Source organism: Pelecanus crispus, chromosome W (genome assembly GCF_030463565.1).
Source record: "Pelecanus crispus isolate bPelCri1 chromosome W, bPelCri1.pri, whole genome shotgun sequence".
In the NCBI taxonomy this organism is placed as follows: Eukaryota; Metazoa; Chordata; class Aves; order Pelecaniformes; family Pelecanidae; genus Pelecanus; species Pelecanus crispus.
The window spans coordinates 12,257,000-12,276,618 of NC_134675.1; the positions used below are offsets into that span (position 1 = coordinate 12,257,000).

General features: G+C 55.0%; 3 protein-coding genes across 3 annotated transcripts; 2 read left to right on the plus strand and 1 right to left on the minus strand.

Moving 5' to 3' along the window:
* The first annotated feature begins 603 nt into the window (after nucleotides 1-603).
* Nucleotides 604-2,437, plus strand: LOC142596531 (avidin-like). Its single transcript, XM_075725683.1, is given in 5 exon segments — nucleotides 604-675; nucleotides 1,282-1,370; nucleotides 1,372-1,493; nucleotides 1,951-2,071; nucleotides 2,338-2,437. Coding segments are annotated over 5 exon segments (504 nt in total).
* A 1,982-nt stretch (nucleotides 2,438-4,419) lies between these two features.
* LOC142596532 (avidin-like) lies at nucleotides 4,420-5,944 on the plus strand. The gene is given in 5 exon segments (XM_075725684.1): nucleotides 4,420-4,485; nucleotides 5,019-5,145; nucleotides 5,148-5,222; nucleotides 5,329-5,461; nucleotides 5,911-5,944. Coding segments are annotated over 5 exon segments (435 nt in total).
* Nucleotides 5,945-12,808: 6,864 nt separating this feature from the next.
* LOC142596534 (cyclic AMP-responsive element-binding protein 3-like) lies at nucleotides 12,809-19,245 on the minus strand. Its single transcript, XM_075725686.1, is given in 10 exon segments — nucleotides 12,809-13,105; nucleotides 13,107-13,183; nucleotides 13,621-13,702; nucleotides 13,838-13,922; nucleotides 14,068-14,136; nucleotides 17,436-17,539; nucleotides 18,124-18,216; nucleotides 18,445-18,557; nucleotides 18,759-19,029; nucleotides 19,108-19,245. Coding segments are annotated over 10 exon segments (1,329 nt in total).
* Nucleotides 19,246-19,619: the final 374 nt, after the last annotated feature.

A 19,619-nucleotide genomic window follows, 5' to 3' on the forward strand; every position in this document is an offset into this window, starting at 1 on the left:
TGTAAATAACAAATGCCCCCCCTTCCTCCTCCTTTCTCTTAGCTTTTATTGCTGAGACAACATCATATGGTATGGAATATCCCTCTGGTCAGTTTGGGTCAGCTGTCCTGGCTATGGCCCCTCCCAAGATCTTGCCCACCCCCAGCCTACTGGTGTGGGGGAAATGTTGGAGAGACAGCCTTGATGCTGTGGGAGCACTGCTCAGCAGTAGCCAAAACACTGGTGTGTTATCAACACCTTTCTAGCTACCAATACAAAGCACAGCACTATGAGGGCTGCTATGGGGAAGATTAACTCCATCTCAGCCAAACCCAATACAGACAGCGTCAGGCTGCTGTGCCCACCCCAAGGGCTCCATCGTGGAGCAAGGAATGGGTTGGCAGAGCCCCTTGGATAGTGGATGTGCAGCTGTGCTCAGCCCCACATTCCTCTGGCACTGCCCGGGTCACACAGACCTCCTCGCCTCGCCTGTCCTGGGCGCCCTGCCACCCAGCCACCTGCCCCGCGGCTGCCAGCCCGGTGCCCACAGGCACAGCCCTATAAAGGGGGCTGGAGCATGGGGCCGGGAGGGAGCCGTGCCAGGTGCTTCACAGCCTCATGGCCATGGGGAGCAGCGCTTTCGCCCTGGTCCTCACCCTGGCCCTGGCAGTGTGCGTCACCCCTGCAGAGAGGAAAGTACAGGGATGGGTGGTGATGGGGACATGTCAGACATGGCACTGGGATGCAGCGTGGGCAGCTGGAGGTCCTCTCTTAAATGCCATTTTAGGCTGGGGCAAGCAGGAGAGCTTTGCAAGCACCTAGTCCAGGCAATGGGCAGGGTATTTCTGGGTCACTCCCAGCCACCTGGTCACCACCTCCACAAAGCTTCTCTCTCACAGGGGCACCATGCACAGGGCATCCCCACCCACAGGGTCTGTGCCTGGGGCACCTTGCATGAGGCATCCCTTTCCATGGGGTCTGGGGCACCATGCACAGGGCAACCCATCCCACAGGGTTTTATGCCCAGAGGTACCACACACAGGACATACCCTCCTATGTGGTCTATGCCTGGGGGGTACCATGCATGCTGATGGGCTGGGATGTGCTGGCCAGGCTGCACCGTCTGCTCAGCAACCGGCAGCACCTGGGGGAGCATTTCCCCAAATTGGGGACAGGGAGAGCCGTGCCCCACAGTTGCACCCACAGCAGGGCTTGCGGCTCCAGCCATGGGGCATTGGGAGGGATGGGGTCCCCCTCTGTGCCATGTGCAGGGGCAGAGGGCCCGTGGCCATGTCCCTTCAGTGCCAGCTCAGCGGGCTGTGGAGGAATGAGCAGGCCTTGCTGATGGAGATTTCGGCGGTGAGGGACGATGGGGACTTCCAGGGGAAATACCACATGTGTCACCCTCACTGGCAGCTGTGCCCACGCCTCCCCCCTGAAGGGTGCCCAGCAGCAGCCCAGTGAGGGGGGCTGGCCCACCTTTGCCTTCACTGTGCTCTGGGACAAGATCTCCAGTAAGTGCTGGGACACCTGGAACTGGCACCATGGGGACACCGGGAGTCAGGCAGGTGGTCAGCAGGATTTTTCCACTGCTGGAAAGTCTGCTGGGTGATGCTTTGATGCAGCTAAGCAGAGGGAGACAGTAGTACCTGGCCAGCATAGGGCTAACAGGCAATGCTGGGCTCGCACGGGGCAACCCCTCCTCACCCAGCATCTTTGCACCCATCCCTGCCAGGCAGCCCAAGGTGCCTGTGGTGGGTCCGGATCCCGTTAGGACACGGGGATGCAGTGTTGCAGAGTCTGCCTTGCCCGAGGGAGCCGCTGGGAAGGGCAGGTCCCCCCAGGTGTGGGCTGGGTGGGCACATGGCCGTTGGAGCAGGAACATGGCTGTGGCCAGGAGGACCCCAGGGAAGGGTGGGAAGCAGCACGGGTGCTGTCCCCCTCCAACCCCTCACCAAGCGCTTCCCCCAGATGCCACCACTGCCTTTGTGGGGCAGTGCTTCATGGACGCAGGCGGAAAGGAGACACTGACCACCACATGGCTGCTACGCGAAGCTGTTGGGTCCCTTGAGGAGGACTGGAAAGCCACAAGGTAGCAGAGGGATGCGGTGGGCAGCAGCCCCACAGAGGGGGCCTCCCCAGGACCCCCGAGGACAAGCATTCCCCTGGGTGAAGGGACCACCCCTGGTAACCCCCCAAGTGTAGGTTTGCAGCAGGGATGCCAATGCCTCCTGGCAAGGGGCTTGCCCTGGACAGGGGCATCTGGCAGCTGCTTGGGGCAAGTTGGGGGGCATTTAGGGTCACCTCTGAGTGGGTCATGTGTGCAGGTCATCCCATGGGAACTCTGCTTCCCCACAGGGTGGGCAGAAATGTCTTCACATGCAAACGCACCCCGAAAGGAAAGATCCTGCCAAGCTTGTTCCCATCCTGTGAGGACACAGCTTCGCCCACCCTGTGATGGCACGCTTCAGCTGCAACCTGGCCCCCCAAGGCAAGCAAAATCAGCCTCTCACGTAAAAAAAAAAATTTAAAAATCATGTCAGCTGTGATTGTGTTTTTTAAAAAAACTGCTCTCGCTCCCCCTCTGAGGCAGCTTCTGTCCCCACAGGTCCCCCTGCAGAGGGGAGGGCTCATTGCTATCTGCTGTCCACAACTGCCCTTCCCCAGGGACATCTGGATCCCCCCCCCCAATTACCCTCATCCAGCTTCCTGGGCTCATTTCCCACTTTATCCTAATCGGAACTTCCACCCTGCACCATTGCTCCACACCTGCCCACTGGTGGCAGAGGTGACATTGGCATTCTGAATCCAGCTGCCTGCTTTGTGGTGCCTTCGTACCCATCCCCACTAGATGCCTTTGCAGCCCCAGGACTCCCTGTAGAGTTGGGTGATGAAGGTAATGGTATCAGTAGATGTGAGATGTTGGTAAAGCACTTCCTTTGTGCTGCACAGCACCCTAAGTAAAACACGCACAAAGCCCCCATCCTGTCCCATGCCATCCATCCCATCCCTCTGGGTTACAACCAGGGATTTTACCCTTCTCTGCTACTGCGTTTTGGCAGTGGCACTCAATCTGCTTCTGTGGACACCTGCCAAGCTTGTGCTTTTGACACAAGGGTTTTTGGCAGGTCCATGGGTGAACCCGAAGGCTCTTGCAGAAGTATTACAAATATAACCCAGCACCAGGGATGCCGGCACACAAGCCATACAGTCCATCCAGCCTGGCCCAGCCCCAGCGAGGCTGGTGCATGCTGCCATGTGTGATGTGGAGCGGTGGCTGCCACCTCCCTGGCACCTCAAACGGGGTGGCTTGTCCCTGCTAAACAGCACAGAAAGGCAGGGGCTGGTGTCAGGCTAAAAGGATGAAGTGTGGCATCCAGGGCAAGGGCAAGAGAGCCCCCAGGGGGGATTTCTCAGGCCTCTCTGAAAAGCCTGTGAATTTGGGACTGTAAAAGGCAACAAGGAAGAGTGATGTGTTAGGAGAGGGATGGTTTCTGCTTGCCCCAGCCTTCAGGGCCACCCGGACCGGAGGGAGAGGTGCTGAGCAGCAGCAGCAGTGGGGCCCCAGGTTGTGCTGGGGCTCATGGCAGGCGCTGAGTGGCTCCATCACCCCCAGTACACACACCACAGCCCAGGTGCCATCCAGTGCCCCAGACACTGCTGTCCCGAAGATGGCATGTATTTAGGCACCTGAATCCCACCTTAATTTTCGGTTGCCCACAGCCCCATGCCTGCTCTGGGCACTGCAGGGAGCAGAGCAGCAGTTTTGGGTGCACAGGGACAGTGTACACCCTGTTGTGCACATCCAAAGCCCCTAAGAGCAGTGATGCAAACACAAGGAAGGTTAGTGTGTTTAGTAAACACACTTGCTTGGACCCCAGTGTCCCGCTGTGGTTACTTCTTCCTCTAACTCCTGTAAAAGCAAAAGCAGCAAAATTAGCAGCCAATATACAGAACATGCTGGGGAAATGTTATTGCTGCTAAAGCAGAAGGCAGGGTGAGCCTTCCCTCCTGTGCAGCACTGCAGCTTGCCTCTGCCAGGGATGCCCCAGCACCACATGGGTGACACCCTGGCCAGGCAGTGGCACCAGCAAAGCAGGGAGCAGTTAAATGTTTAAACAGATAATAATTTCCAGCCTGCATGCACAGGAGACGAATTCCCAAAGGTGGCAGCTGATGCTTTCCAGGCTGCTATTAGGGCCTTAAAAACACCCCACTGCCCCTGCCTCTCTCCACAGTCGTACTCATCCCCGCATTCCTCCGGTGCTGCCTAGGTCACACAGACCTCCTTGACTCGCCTGTCCCAGGCACCCTGCCACCCTGCCACCTGGCCATCCGCCCCATGGCTGCCAGCCCAGTGCCCGTGTTACAGCCTTATAAAGGGGGCCGGGGCGTGGGGCTGGGAAGGAGCCGTGCCAGGCGCTTCGCAGCCCCACGGCCATGGGAAGCGGCGCTTTTGCCCTGGTCCTCACCCTGGCGGCGTGCGTCACCCCTGTGGAGAGGAAGGTACGGGGATGGGTGGCGACTGGGATGTGGCACTGGCACCCTGCTACACCCCAAAGGCTGGGGCTGCGGTGCTCGGCAGGGAGCCAGGGCTGGGCTGCTAGAGCTGGTGGGACCAGCACTACACGATGCTGGGGGAAGCTGTGGAGAGGCCAGGAGGGAGGGACCACTCATGCAAGGATGCTCCTCGCTGTGGGAATCTGCCCAGAGACAGGCAAACAGAGCCATGCCCCAGAGAATCTCCATTTCCCACCAAGTGCACAAAGCAAGCAGCACATCCCACTTTAGCATGGGGAGGACCCACTCTCCCCTGGGTGGGAGCAGCAAACAGCCCGGAGCAGCAGCTGGGCTGAAGGCAATTGGTGCCATGGGTGCAATGCCTGTGCCAAGGCAGCAACGCCGGTGGTATGAGCTTTGCACAGGGTCCACAGTGCATCCCTCAGTGCTGCCCCAGGGCAGAGCCAGGGTGGTGAGATGGAAGCAGGGTGCCCCCTCTGCCTGGCCAGGTACCCCGAGCCACAGCGCTAGCCTTGCAGTACCTCCTCTCCAAGTCCTGGCGGAGTGATACCAGCTGCCAGATGGTTGTGTCCATCCTCAGCAAGGACAGCAGCTTCTCCAGTTCCTACCTGCCAGAGCCTGTGGCCAACGACCCTGAAATCCTCACCTGGAGGGGTCCCAGCAGGATGTGGGGCTGGTCTCACAGCCCACCTTCTCCTTCACCATGTGCTGGCAGCTCCGAGGTAGGTGGGAGGGGGCCATTGCCCCACAGCAGGGATGCCAGCAGGACCCAGGGGGGGTGGCTTTGTGCCTTGCTGCCCAGGCTCATGCCCCCTTGGACCCTTCCAGACTCAGAGAGAGCCCAGACAACTGCCTTCCTGGGCCAGTGCTATGTGGGCACCAACAGGGAAGAGACCCTGCACACCCTGTGGCTCCTGCAAGAGGTGGCCGAGGGCCCTGCTGAGGACTGGAAAGCCACCCGGTGAGTGCCAGGTCCCAGCCACCGCTGTGCCAAGCTTTCCTGCACCCCGGGCTGGAGAAGGGAGAAATCCCATGGGATGAGGCACAGTGGGACCAGGAGGGTAAAATGGGTTTGTCACTGGTGATGAACAGGGGCTAAGGAGCATCCCTGTGACCTGGCCAGTTCCTGCATCCCAGGCGTGCCCCAGGGCTGGGTGAGCCCAGGATGGGGTCTGGCCCCAACTGGACACCCCCTAGGACTCCCCTCACACATAGCCCGGGGGGGAAGAAAGCAGAGCATGATGCCAGCACCCAGAGCAGCCTCCGTCACAGGGTGCTGGAGCCCTGGGCATCCCGCTCAGCACCCAGCAAGGACACGGTGCCCCCACCCCAGGTTTCCCCTCTGCACCCACCACCACAGCATAGGTGACCCCAGCTGAATGAACCACAGTGATTTGGGGGTTCCTGCAGGATTGGCACCAGTGTTTTCACCCGGATAAAATAACAGCGAGTGGGGAAATCCAGGAGGCACAGGCCAGGCCCGCAAAGAGATGGCGCTCCCCCTGGCCAGGCTCTGCCTATGCTGATGTGCTGCGTTTTGGCAGCTCTCAGCCCACAGGTTCATGCTTTCCCAGGCAAGTTCACCCTAGCATGAAGGCTGGGCACCAGGTGCAAAATAAAGGGGTTTTGTAGGGATGTAGGGCTTGGCTCTGGTTTCTGCCCTGCCTCAAACCTGCAGGGTTTGTCTTCCCCTACAGCCACCTTCCCATGGGGAGGCTTCGTGCATCATCGCTGAGGGCAGCAGGGTACCTGGGGATGGGGGCTGTACCATGTCCCCTCCCTGGCAGTGTGCAGCAGCGCTGCGCCTGAAAATCTGCCACCATGCTGCGGGCAACTTGCCCCTCAGGGTACCTCCCAAACATCCCAGGGGGTGCAGGGCAAACCAGTCTGTGATCAGATGGCGGGATGAGGCACAGCCTCAGTGGGACACTGTGGGGTCTGGGGCAGGCTCCAGGCAGCTCACACTCCCTGTGTGAGCAGAGCAGAGGAAGTTTCTTGAGCGCCTGAACACACAGGGCAGCTGCAAATGGCTTTTGTAGAGCCGGAAGCATCCTGTTCCCAGCCCTGGCGGATGCGCTGCAGCAGCCAGCTGCCAACCGCCCTCCTGCACCAGGGGTGGAGAAAGCTCCCAAACAGCCCGTCCCCAGAGAGACCCCTTGGCGTGGCCATGTCCCCTGAGCAATGCACACACCAGAGTCTCTAGCCAAGCCCCTGCTACGCAGCATGTGGCCAAGGAAAGGGAAGAGGGGAAGGATGCATCTGGCACTGTCTTGTCTTTTCAGGCATCCCAGCCCAACCTCTCTGCTTTCTACCTCAGATACCTTGCCAAAGCGGTCCCGACACAACCAGCTCCCTTGGGGGTTCAACAGCCCTGGGGCTGAGGTGCCCAGTTTCAGGAGCTGGGGGAAGGTGGTGGCTCCATCGCTGTATTTCCAGCTTCTTTTTTAACTGGTCGCTCAGATTTCATCATAGAATCATAGAATGCTTTGGGTTGGAAGGGACCTTTAGAGGTCATCTAGCCCAACCCCCCTGCAGTGAGCAGGGACAGCTTTCACTAGATCAGGTTGCTCAGAGCCCCATCCAACCTGACCTTGAATGTTGCCAGGGATGGGGCTTCCACTACATCTCTGGGCAACCTGTTCCAGTGCTTCACCACCCTCATTGCAAAAAATTTCTTTCTTATGTCTAGTCTAAATCTATTCTTCTTTACTTTAAATCCATTATTCCTTGTCCTGTCACAACAGGCCTTGCTAAAAAGATTCTCCCCATCCTTCCTGTAGGCCCCCTTTAAGTACTGGAAGGTCGCAATAAGGTCTCCTCACACCCTTCTCTTCTCTTCTCTAGGCTGAACAATCCCAACTCTCTCAGCCTGGCCTCATAGGAGAGGTGCTCCAGCCCTCGGATCATTTTGGTGGCCCACTTCTGGACCCACTCCAACAGGTCATTGATGAAGATGTTAAATAGCACCGGTCCCAGTACGGACCTCTGAGGGACTCCACTTGCGACTGGTCTCCATGTGGACATTGAGCCATTGACCACGACCCTCTGGATGTGACCATCCAACCAATTCCTTATCCACCGAACAGTCCACCCCTCAAACCCATATCTCCCCAATTTAGAGAGAAGGATGCTGTGGGGGACTGTGTCGAACGCTTTACAGAAATCCAAGTAGATGACATCCATTGCTTTTCCCTTGTCCACTGATGCAGTCACTCCTTCATAGAAAGCCACTAGGTTGGTCAGGCAGGAAATTCCCTTGGTGAAGCCATGCTGGCTGTCTCGAATCACCTCCCTGTCCTCCATGTGCTTGAGCATAGCTTCTAGGAGGATCTGCTCCATGATCTTCCCAGGCACAGAGGTGAGGCTGACAGGTCGGTAGTTCCCAGGGTCCTCCTTTCTTCCCTTTTTACAAATGGGCACAACATTCCCCTTTTTCCAGTCAGCAGGGACTTCACCGGACTGCCATGACTTTTCAAATATCATGGAGAGTGGCTTGGCAACTACATCAGCCAATTCCCTCAGGACTCCGGGGTGCATCTCATCAGGTCCCATAGACTTGTGTACATTGAGGTTCCTCAGGTGGTCTTGAACCTGATCTTCCCTTACAGTGGGAGGGGCTTTACCCCCCTGCTCCCCATCTTGTGGTCCATCGATTTGGGAGGGGTGAGGAGAGAGGTTGACGGTGAAGACTGAGGCAAAGAAGTTGTTGAGTGCCTCAGCCTTCTCCTCGTCCGTTGATACAAGTTCGCCTTTCTTGTTCATCAAGGGGGGTACGCTTTCTTTAACCTTCCTTTTCTGGTTGATATACCTGTAGAAGCCCTTCTTGTTATTCTTTATGTCCCTTGCCAAATTCAGCTCCATCCTCGCCTTGGCCTTCCTGACCTCCTCCCTACACAAGCGGGCCGTTTCCCTGTATTCCCCCCAGGACACCTGTCCCTGCTTCCACTGCCTGTGCAGTTCCCTCTTACTCTTTAGTTTGACCAGCAGGTCTCGACTCAGCCATGCTGGTCTCTTCCCTTCCTTGCCTGATTTTTTACACTTGGGGACTGAGAGCTCTTGTGCTCTATGGAAGGTGTCCTTAAAGATCTGCCAGCTCTGTTCTGCTCCCTTTTCCCTGAGGGCAGTTTCCCAGGGGGTCCTTCTGACTAACTCCTTGAAGAGCTGGAAGTTTGCTTTCCTAAAATTTAGGGTCCTGACTGTACTCCTCGCTTTTCCCATGTCCCTCAGGATCATGAACTCCACCAACGCGTGATCACTGCAGCCCAGGCTGCCTCCAGTCTTGACATCACCAATGAGCTCACTTGCATTGGTGACCATCAGATCCAGTATCGCATCCCCTCGGGTAGGGGTGTCTATTACCTGGCTTAGGAAGTTGTCGTCTATGCATTCCAGGAATCTCCTGGATTGCCTACAGCTCGCCGTGTTGCTTTTCCAGCAAATGTTGGGGTGGTTGAAGTCCCCCAGCAGGACGAGAGTCTGCAAGAGCGAAGCCTCCCGGAGCTGGAGGAAGAAGGCTTCGTCAGCAGGCTCCCCTTGATCAGGCGGCCTGTAGTAGACACCAACCACAAGGTTCCCTTTGTTGCCTCTGTCTCTGACTCTTACCCATAAGCTTTCGACCTGCTCGTGGCTATTCTTCAGGGACAGCTCTTCACACTGTATTCATTTCTTTACATAGAGGGCAACGCCTCCGCCCCTCCTTCCTTGCCTGTCCCTTCTGAACAGCCTGTAGCCATCGATAGCCACATTCCAGTTGTGGGATTCGTCCCACCAAGTTTCAGTTATGGCAATCAGGTCGTAGCTTTCTAGTAGCACAGCAGCTTCCAACTCCTCCTGTTTGTTCCCCATGCTGCGTGCGTTCGTGTAGAGGCATTTCATCTGGGCTGTTGGCCACGTCACCTTCTTAGTGGAACACCCCTTGTTTCCCTCGGGGTGTTTCACAAAGGTTTCCTTGTGAGCTCTAACTATCTCAGGAGCCCCCGGCTCATCTCTGCCAGACTTCAACTGTGCTGCAGCATCCCCATCATGCCTCTGGGCAACAGGTTGAGGGCTCACAGTAGCACCCCGTCCCTCTAACCATCGCGTACCATCCCACAGCTTGTCACAGCTTGTTTTTATCATCACTGCCCCTTAACCCAAAGCGCAAGGCCTAGGCTAGGCTTCCTTCCTCTTGCTGGCTCAGAGCCACTTGCTGCGGGACCAGCGCAAGAACACAGAAAGTGATGAAAAATAGCAGCCCTGGGGCAGCACGGGCTGAGATCACAGAGCAACTGTCCCCAAAACTCCCAGTGCAGTACCGGGACCAGCTCTGAGACATCCCAGCCTCTGCCACAATCTTTCCGCATGGAAGGGCTGTGCTGGCTGGTGTGGGCAGTGCCTAGTGGCAGGAGCACATGATTGGCTGTGTTTGATGAAAAGCCTGCTGTGCTTGCCTGGCTCCCTGCCTGCTCTCCCAGAGCTATCTCCCTTCCTGACATTTGGCCAAGCAAGCCAGACTGCTGCAGAGCATGGTGCTGACCCCATCACCCCTGACCAAACACCAGCTCTGGTGGCCACTCCCTGCATTGCTGGCAACATCACTGTGTTTTATTTTGGATGACTCATACAGATATTAATTAGCACTGGGCCAGGGACTCCAGGTGACATCAGTGGCAATACACACCCTGGCCTTGAACTGCAAAAAAACGAAACAAAAGTAAGGACGGGGTCCTAGACCTTCCTGTCACCACACGGCTCCTGGGGAAAAAGGTTCAGTGATTCCCTGGGGATGCTCACAGGCTGCCCTTCCCTGGGCAGAGCAGAGCTGCGACTTGATCCTGTTACAAGCGTGCCGTTGCCTGTCCTGAGACATGGCCCGTGGGTGAGCCATCCTCTGGCTGTCTCTCCTCCACAGGCAGAGACACAGCACTCAATTTTATATCTCATCTGTCTGCACAAGTGCCCTTTGCTTCCTGGGCAGGTTGCAAGTGCAGTGCTGCTTGCACCCATCGTCTCACTGGGCTCCCGTGCTCCCAAACCCTGCACTGGGCTCAGCAGTCTGAGCTCAGGGTCTGCTAGTGCCTCCCATGGATCCGGTGATCCCAACCGAACCCAGGGCACAGTCCTGATTTAGCAACGACCCAGCAGACATGTTGAAGGCTAACTCTGAAACTCAGCTAACATCGTATCAGGCCAAGATGTTTTTGTAAGCTGGCAAGTAGAGGACGCTTAATCATCCCTAATCAGAAGAACAAACATTCAGTATCCTTTAACCAAAGACATCCTGAAGCAACTAGACCTTGAAGAAGTACTGAGAAACTGATAAAAGGGAACATCCTACCCCAGAAGGCACCAGAAAAACTGGACGATTGCCAAAAAACAGTAACTGGGGGAAAGGTAATTCCGGCAGGGGGAGATCATGACCATCGACTCAATTTAGGACCAAAAGGATTTGCCCCCCCCCCCGTAAGGAGCATGCGTGCTAATTTACATAGCAAGTGAGGCTAATTAGAATACAGTTGACCAATAGCAGATAGCATGGTAATTACTATCCAATCATCATAAAAAGGATTATTACTAACTCTGTAAGTTTTGTGTATAAATAAGGCTCAGAAAGCCTCGTTTGGTGTGCTAGCTTTGTGGAATTACCACCTAGCACCCATCTCTGCACAGAAATGAAATAAAATCGATATCTCGACTCAGTGTGTGGATTGGATTGTCGCACACTGGGTAATAAACTCCCTTTGTGAGACAACAGACAGAGCCCTCTCTGCAGCCCCCAGCTGAAGGGACTGGGCTGTTTCACCACCCTGGCTCTGCACCGCTTCCTGCAATTGTGCAGTTCCCCGTTACAAAAGCAGTGGTGAGGGCAGACACCAGCTCCTTGCGCTTCCTGCAAGGGAAGCTGCTCGCTTCCACTGCACCAGCAGCTTCAGTGTGCACAGGTCACACATGGGCGCTGGGTGCTCACAACATCCATTTGTCTCCAAAAGTGTTTCAAGGGTGTTAGTGCACCCTTGAAGGGGGGTGAGAGCAGAGCACTGCCCAGCAAACTTGCACTGTGCCTCAACAAGCCCCTCCGCACAGCTGCAGCCACAGGAAGGCAGCACCCGCTCCCCTTCATTAGGCTACAAGGGTGGTCACCCCCCCAGCCTCCGCTGGGTTCCTCCCACAACACTCCCAGACCCTGGTGCAGCCCCTAGCCTCCACTGGCCAGCCCAGCCCTGCACCAAAACAACCATGGAGGGCCCAGTCTATTTACACATCATTAATATTTATTTACACATCATTAATAAGGAAATGTCCTCACCAGTGTAGATCTGAAGTAGGACAAGGAGAGATGCTCAACAGGTACCACTAAGCTGCACTCCAGGAAAGACACCACTTGCCAGCTCAAAGTGTTTCTGCACAGACCTGGGGTGCAACCAGAGCCAGCCGACTGCCTCACCAGCCAGCGCAGCAAAGCTTGGGCACACGAGGACACAGCTTTGAAACCAGTGTGTGGCCAGGAAAGCCTTCAGAAGAGCAAACAGCTCTGCTGTTCTCTGCTCCACGCCCCCTTGGCAGTCCGGTTCAAGGCATGCCTTCTCTCCTGAGGCATGGACCAGAAGCCCTGCTCCCAGGGCTGTGGGAGATGAAAGGATCAGCCCCTATGAAGGGAAACAGCATGTGTGGCTCGGGAGGGACTCCACAGCACTTTCTCTAGCCAGGCCAGGAGCTGTGCCCATGGCTCAACACCTAGCAGGAACAGGGGAAACACAGGGTCTGTTGCAATGGCAGGACTGCTCCCTGCCAGGGCACTGAAGGTCAGCTCACCATCTCACACCCAGAAATCAGGCAACACTGCAGGATTAAAGGGAAGGGACAAGGGACAGATGCTTGCAGCCACCAGACACAGTAAGATGTGCAGGACCCAGCCTGGTCACCTCCACTTGGGCAGGGAAGAAGCAGAGCAGCAGCATTCATCACCACCTGCATCCAGTCAGACCAGGTACAGGCACCTTAGGCCCGACCGCCTTCACCCTCCATATGCCACAGCCCATCCCCACAAGCCACAGGACACACCCTGGGCTGCAGGCCACATCAGCAGCTATAGCAATGTTCCCACAGTTTCCTACCCCATCTCAGATAGGGTCCTGCTATGGACATACAGAGCAGAGTGTAAAATCAGGTCATCCCTAAAACGATTCCTCCCTGGTAAACCCTCTGAGCTGCCAGCAATCAGGAGTATTCAAAAGCATCTGCTTTGATAGATTATCTGTTAACACAGCTCTGCTTGTCCCTGCCTGGCAGGGTGCCCAGTGTCACCCCAACAGGTAGAAGGAGGCAGCAGTCACATCTCATCAGCATGGTGCTGCTGGATGGCAATGCTGGCAGTGTGTTCCACCCACTCCTGCCTCTTGGCTTTCCACGCTGCTGGCACCACCATGTGCAAAGGGTCATTCCGAGAGCACTGCTCCTGAGGCTGGGGAGGGCCCAGCTCAGAGCCCACTGCTGCTGGAGAGTCAGAGGATGAGTTGCTGTTGAAAGCAGATCTGGGATTGGGCTTGGGTGGACTCTGTCCCTCTTCCCATGACTGATTGAAGCTGCCCAACAACAAGGGGTCCTCAGGCTCTGGGCTGAGCCTCCCCCAGCACAGCTCCCTCCTGCACATCAGGTGCTGCCTGCCTAACCTGGTTTGGGAACTCGTGGATCTGCTGTGACAGCACTGCAAGAGAGGTAGAGCTAGCCTTGTCATTCCCACCTTGAGAGCGGGACACACCAGCCTCTCATGGTCCTGCCCTGAGCATGGGCCACCACAGAGCCCACAAGAGGGGAACAAACTGTTCAGCTAGGGCTGCCTCTTCCCAGGGAGGCAGGGAGAGGATGCTGCACAGCCGCCAGGCACAAGCACAGCTTGTGCTCCAAGAGAGACTGGATACATCCAGTTCTGGTACCATCCTTGGCCCAGGCGGGCCTCCGCAACAGGACTGAGGAAGAGTCCAGAGCTGGGGCGAGACAGCAAAGCCAAACCAAGTGGTCATCCCAGGCAAGGGGCTGCTGGGTTGGAGGCGCCCCAGAGTTCAGGCTGTCTCCAAGGAAGTTGCTCTGCCCCGGAGGGCAGCACTTCACCTGGAACCGTGCCTCAGCCCCCAGGGCACTCACCTCTGAGCTCCGGCTGTGGCTCTCTGCTCCTAAATGAGTAGAGGCTGGGGGAGAGAATGAGGCAGAAGAACAGAAACAGGACCTGGAAACAGAAAGATCAGCAAAGCCCTCAGCAAAGGACATGGATAGGCATCACCAGCTACAATAAACGCCTCTCTCCCAGACTTATAGGAACAGCAGAGACCCCTTCACAGACACTGGGGCTGAAGCCACTCACCATGATGCAGGTGCTTGCTGTGGTAGTTTTGGTGGTGGACTGTCTCACCAAGGCCTGCAGTTTCCGCAGCTGCTCAAGCAGTGACCTGCAGGAGAGCAGGCAATGCAGCGGGTGAAACAAGAGCTGCACTCCCCTCCTGCCCCTTTGAAGCCAGGGACAGACCACAATCCCAAGAAGAGGAACAACCTTCCCCACCACATCTCCAGCCATGTCCAACAACAAGAACTAACATGTTCTGATTCTGCAGCAGCTGCACCACCTTCTGCAGCTCATGGTTCTGAGCCATGCAGGCTGCCACTCTTCCCGGGAAAGATGAACAGCATGGGGGAAAACTAGAGAGATTTTGTTAGTCAATAGCAGGGACTCCACCAGAGTCTCTCCCTCAGGGAATCAGCCACCAATTCTGGGTGGCTGGGGCAGCTACAAGTGCTCCTGGGGTCTACCTGGCACCAGATGGAGCAAAGCCCTTCCCAGTCCCGCAGACAAGTGCCAGATCAATCCCAAAGGATGCTCACTCCTAGCAGAACAGCCCTGCAGATCAGCAACACCAGGCTGTATTACAAACTAGCCTGACCTGGATAACACATTGGACCTGGCAGACCAGTACCTCGCTCAAACGACGCAAGCCCTGGGGCATCTCCAAGCCGAAGAGAGCAGGGCAGGTGTCCTGGTTTTGGCTGGGATAGAGTTAATTTTCTTCCTAGTAGCTGGCATAGTGCTGTGTTTTGGATTTAGGATGAGAATAATGCTGATAACATGATGTGTTGTATTTCCAGCAGATGTCCGGCAAGTTGAAGTCCCCCACGAGAACAAGGTCTAGCAATTGTGAGACTTCTGCCAGCCGCTTACAGAATGCTTCATCTATCTCTACATCCTGGTTGGGTGGTCTATAACAGACTCCCAACAGGACGTCTGCCTTGCTGGCCTTCCCCCTCATCCTTACCCATAAGCACTCGACCTTATCATCATGACCATTGAGCTCTATACAATCAAAACACTCCCTAACACAAACACCCCACTACCTCTCCTTCCCTGCCTATCCCTTCTGAAGAGCTTATAGCCATCCAGTGCAGCACTCCAGTCATGAGAGTCGTCCCACCACGTTTCTGTGATGGCAACTAAATCATAGCTATCCTGCTGCACAAGGGCTTCCAGCTCCTCCTGTGTGTTGCCCATGCTGCGTGCATCGGTGTAGATGCACTTGAGCCTGGCTATCGATTTCACCCCCAACATTGCCATGCCACCCTCAGGTTCCTCTCTAGAGAACCTGGTTATATCCCCTTCCCCCTTTTAACCTAGTTTAAAGCCCTCTCGATGAGCCCTGCCAACTCATGAGCGAGAATCCTTTTCCCCTTTGGAGACAGCTGAACTCCATCTGCTGCCAGCAGACTGGGTGCCTTGTAAACCTCCCCATGATCAAAAAAACCAAAATTCCACTGACAGCACCAGCCTCTGAGCCACCTGTTAATCAGGTGAGTTTTCCTGTTCCTTTCAGCATTCTTCCCTGCCATTGATGGGATGGAGGAAAACACTCCCTGTGCTTGCGATCCTGCAACCAATCACCCCAGTGCCCTGAAGTCCCTTTTGATCGCTTTAGGACGTCTCTCCGCAACCTCATCACTGCCAACCTGCATAACCAACAATGGGTAACAATCAGAGGGCTGTACCAGATCGGGGACTTTCTTAGTAATGCAACATATAGATGGGCTCGTGATCGAGGGGTGAACTTAACTATGGACAGTATTGCACAGGTTATCCATGAATGTGAAACATGCACTGCAATCAAGCAAGCCAAGCGGTTCAAGCCCCTCTGGTATGGTGGGCGATGGCTAAAATATGAATATGGGAAGGCCTGGCAGATTGATTATATCACGCTCCCACAAACCTGCCAAGGCAAGCGCTATGTGCTCACCATGGTGGAAGCAACCACTGGATGGCTGGAAACATATCCCGTGCCCCATGCCACCGCCTGGAACACCATCCTGGGCCTTGAAAAGCAAGTCCTGTGGCGACATGGCACCCCAGAAAGAATCGAGTCAGACAATGGGACTCATTTCTGAAACAACCTCATAGACACCTGGGCCAAAGAGCATGGCATTGAGTGGGTATATCACATCCCTTACCATGCACCAGCCTCCGGGAAAATCGAACGATACAATGGACTGTTAAAGACTACCCTGAGAGCAATGGGTGGTGGGACATTCACCATTGGGATATACATTTAGCAAAAGCCACCTGGTTAGTGAACACCAGGGGATCTGCCAATCGAGCTGGCCCTGCCCAATCAAAACTTTTATGTACTGTAGAAGGAGATAAAGTCCCTGTAGTGCACATAAAAAATATGCTGGGGAAGACAGTCTGGGTTACTCCTGCCTCAGGCAAAGGCAAACCCATTTGTGAGATTGCCTTTGCTCAAGGACCTGGGTGCACTTGGTGGGTGATGCGGAAGGATGGGGAAGTCCAATGTGTACCTCAAGGGGATTTGACTTCGGGTGAAAACAGCCAATGAACTGTATGGTATGATATTAATTGCTATATAATACTGTATGTCATCTCTTTTATGGTTGCTATATGCCACATCAATGGTATTACAGTAAGAATCGCCCAGCTTAATGAAGAATGAACTTTGATGAAACCGAGCAAAGTGCAGCAGTGTTGGAACAAGAACTGGCTTCAGCATGCAACAATCCAACACCGCACACCATCTCTCCTGCCCCGAAAGACTATGATGACAGATGGAGCCCAAAGTCATGGACTAAATGAACTCAGTGGACATTTTAGAGGGATGGCCCATAGATAAAGGGAATGATATCTGTGTGTATATATCAAGACAGGGAAAGTGGTGGTGATTCATTAGAATGCATTGGGAAGGGTAAGACCTGTGCATGACATAGATGGTATAGAATAAGGGGTGGATACTGTCCTGGTTTCGGCTGGGATAGTTAATTTTCTTCCTAGTAGCAGGCATAGTGCTGTGTTTTGGATTTAGTAGGAGAAGAATGCTGGTAACACACTGATGTTTTAGTTGTTGCTAAGTACTGCTTATGCTAGTCAAGGACTTTTCAGCTTCCCATGCTCTGCCAGGTGCACAAGAACCTGGGAGGGGGCACAGCCAAGACAGTTGATCCAAACTGACCAACAGGCTATTCCATACCATATGACATCATGCTCAGTATATAAACTGCAGGGAGTTGGCTGGGGAGCAGCAATTGCTGCTGGGGAACTGGCTGGGTATCGGTCGGTAGGTGGTGAGCAATTGCATTGTGCATCACTTGCTCTGTATATTATTATTATTATATTGTTATTATTACTACTACTACTACTATTTTACTTTATTTCAATTATTAAACTGTTCTTATCTCAACCCAGGAGTTTTTCCTCACTCTTACTCTTCCGATTCTGTCCCCCATCCCATCGGGGCAGGGGGAGTGAGTGAGCGGCTGCGTGGTGCTTAGTTGCTGGCTGGGGCTAAACCACGACAGCAGGATACGCCCTGATCTTCTGAGCCTCTTGAGAAGACCACAGGGGTCAGCCTCACTTTCTGCCCAGGGTGGCAAGACCCCAGCAGCGGCACAGCACAGCTGCTGCATGCCTGTACCTGTTTTCCAGGCCGTCCATGTAGATCTTCCTGTGACGACTATCCTGGGCTGACTGCTTGTTCTGGATCTTCCAACGCACTTTCTTCAGAAGCCGCTCTTCAGCCTGCAAGGGCCATTTCTCATTAGCAGCCACCCCAGGGCATTGTCAATCCAGCCCTTGCAAATCCTGCATACATCTCAGCGCTCAGCCCTGCTTAGAAAGGCAGCAACCCACGTGCTTTTGTCCTCTGTCCCTTCCACACTGCTGAATGAACTGCGCGAGCTACAAGGCAAACTCTGGCCTGCTGATGAGGCCAGCAGCTTCCCCAGCGTAGCAGAAGAGGCACACATAAGGGAGATGAAAAGCACGCAGCTCACAAGACATGAGGCAAGCAGTAAGAAAAAGGCACTTGTGGTGTAACTGCCTCCTGCAAGCAGTTGCAAATGGGGAGACTGACAGCAGCCAGGTCTTGCTGCTCTTTGTATCTACCTGACTAGCAAAGCAGAGGCTGCTGTGCATGTGGATACCCCCCAGGCCTCAAAGGGAGGAGGAAGACACCAAGCCCTGCCACATGCTGCCCTGAATGCAGCACCTGAGTGCTAATGCTCTCTCCAAGGCACCATGCTGCATTTTTGACCCCTACTCTGGCTGAAGGGTTTGAGCGGTCCAAGTCTGTTTGGGAGTGACAGGCTGTAGCGAGGACTCACTTTGGTCAGTGTCAGACAGGTTGGTAATGAAACACTTTCTTTCTCCAGGAACTGCCTCTCCTTCTCTGTCAGGACCAGCTCTGGGACGTCAGACTAGAAAACAGCAAAAATACGCCCACTGAGAATGCAAAGTAAAGGGAGTCCACCCTAGGGCAAAGAGGGCATGCAGAAAGCCTACAGAACCAGGATCAGCTCTCCCAAAGCAGCATCATGCTTTCCTCCGAGATCTCTCTCACAGGAGCCAAGCCAGGAGAGAAGGGGAAGTGTGAGCAGAAGCAAAGGCTGGGGCCCACACACTTCCTAAGGCATGGCAGTCAGCACCTGCACGGTGGCTCCGGGCACAAGCTGGGGTCTGGCATCCACAGCAACAGCAATGGGGAAACTGGAGCTCTGTTCCAGCACCTCACTTGTGCCTTCCAAACCCATCCATGTCTCTGGGGAAGGAAAGGAGAGTCAAGCTCTGGGCCCCAGTGAGGCAGCACTCGACCAGCCAGCTTTGAGTAGCACAAAACCACAATTTTATGGCAGCAGAAAGCCACCAAACTTGGCTTTCTCCATCACTGCCTGGCACCTCCCCAAAAACCCCTATGTCCTGCCTGTAGCCAGGACAGAAAGAGCCCACGCACATCACTTACCAAGGTCAATGGAAACATCTTCTGCCATTTCAGACCTCACACTTTCAAGCACAGGCCAGTCCCGATGGAGGGAATAGTTGTGATCAAACTGCACAATGTCTGAGCTCCGAGGGCTGCCAGCAAAGTCACTGCCAGGGCTATGGGACAGATTCTGATCCTCAGAAATGCTGCTGTCACTATCAGCAGGCAAATAACCCTGCAGCATGCCTGGTTCATCTTCAAAGGGGCTCAGCAGGGAGCTGATGAAGTCATCCATCTCCTTGTTCAGGAGCTGCAGAGAACAAGCTTTTAATAAGCAGGGAGCCAAACCTCCCCACAAACCAGTAGCAATTCCTCCTGAAGAACTCACCTCAGGCTCTGGCAGGCCCCAGTCTTCCAGCAGACCATTCTCCTCCCCTGGGATTTCAGGGCAGGGAGCATCATCCTTCAGGAGGAAGTCAAGCAGGTCCTCATCTGCCAGGACAGCCAGTTCCTCTGGGCACAACATCTGAGCAAGACACCCAAAGTGAGCACAGGCTCTTTGGGATGTCACTCAGCCCCTACTGACAAAGTCTCCCCATGCAATGGCGACAGCTGCCAGAGCCCTGCAGCAATGACCAGGCCATGAGTACTGTCCCAACAAGGCTGTTAGCAGCACCAGTGGTCCCACCAGACTACTGGGACCCAGCCACGGGAGCCAGGCTTCACCCAGAATGCAAAAGCTGCAGGAAGGAGAGGGAAAGTGGAAGGGCCCCAGACTTTTTGCCATGGAGGGTATGCAAGATCTTGCCATTCCACTGAAGCCCGAAGGTGCCATACTCCTAGCATGCAGCCAGCTGGGACAGCCTCCCCATTAACACCATTAAGATTTCAGATCTAGCT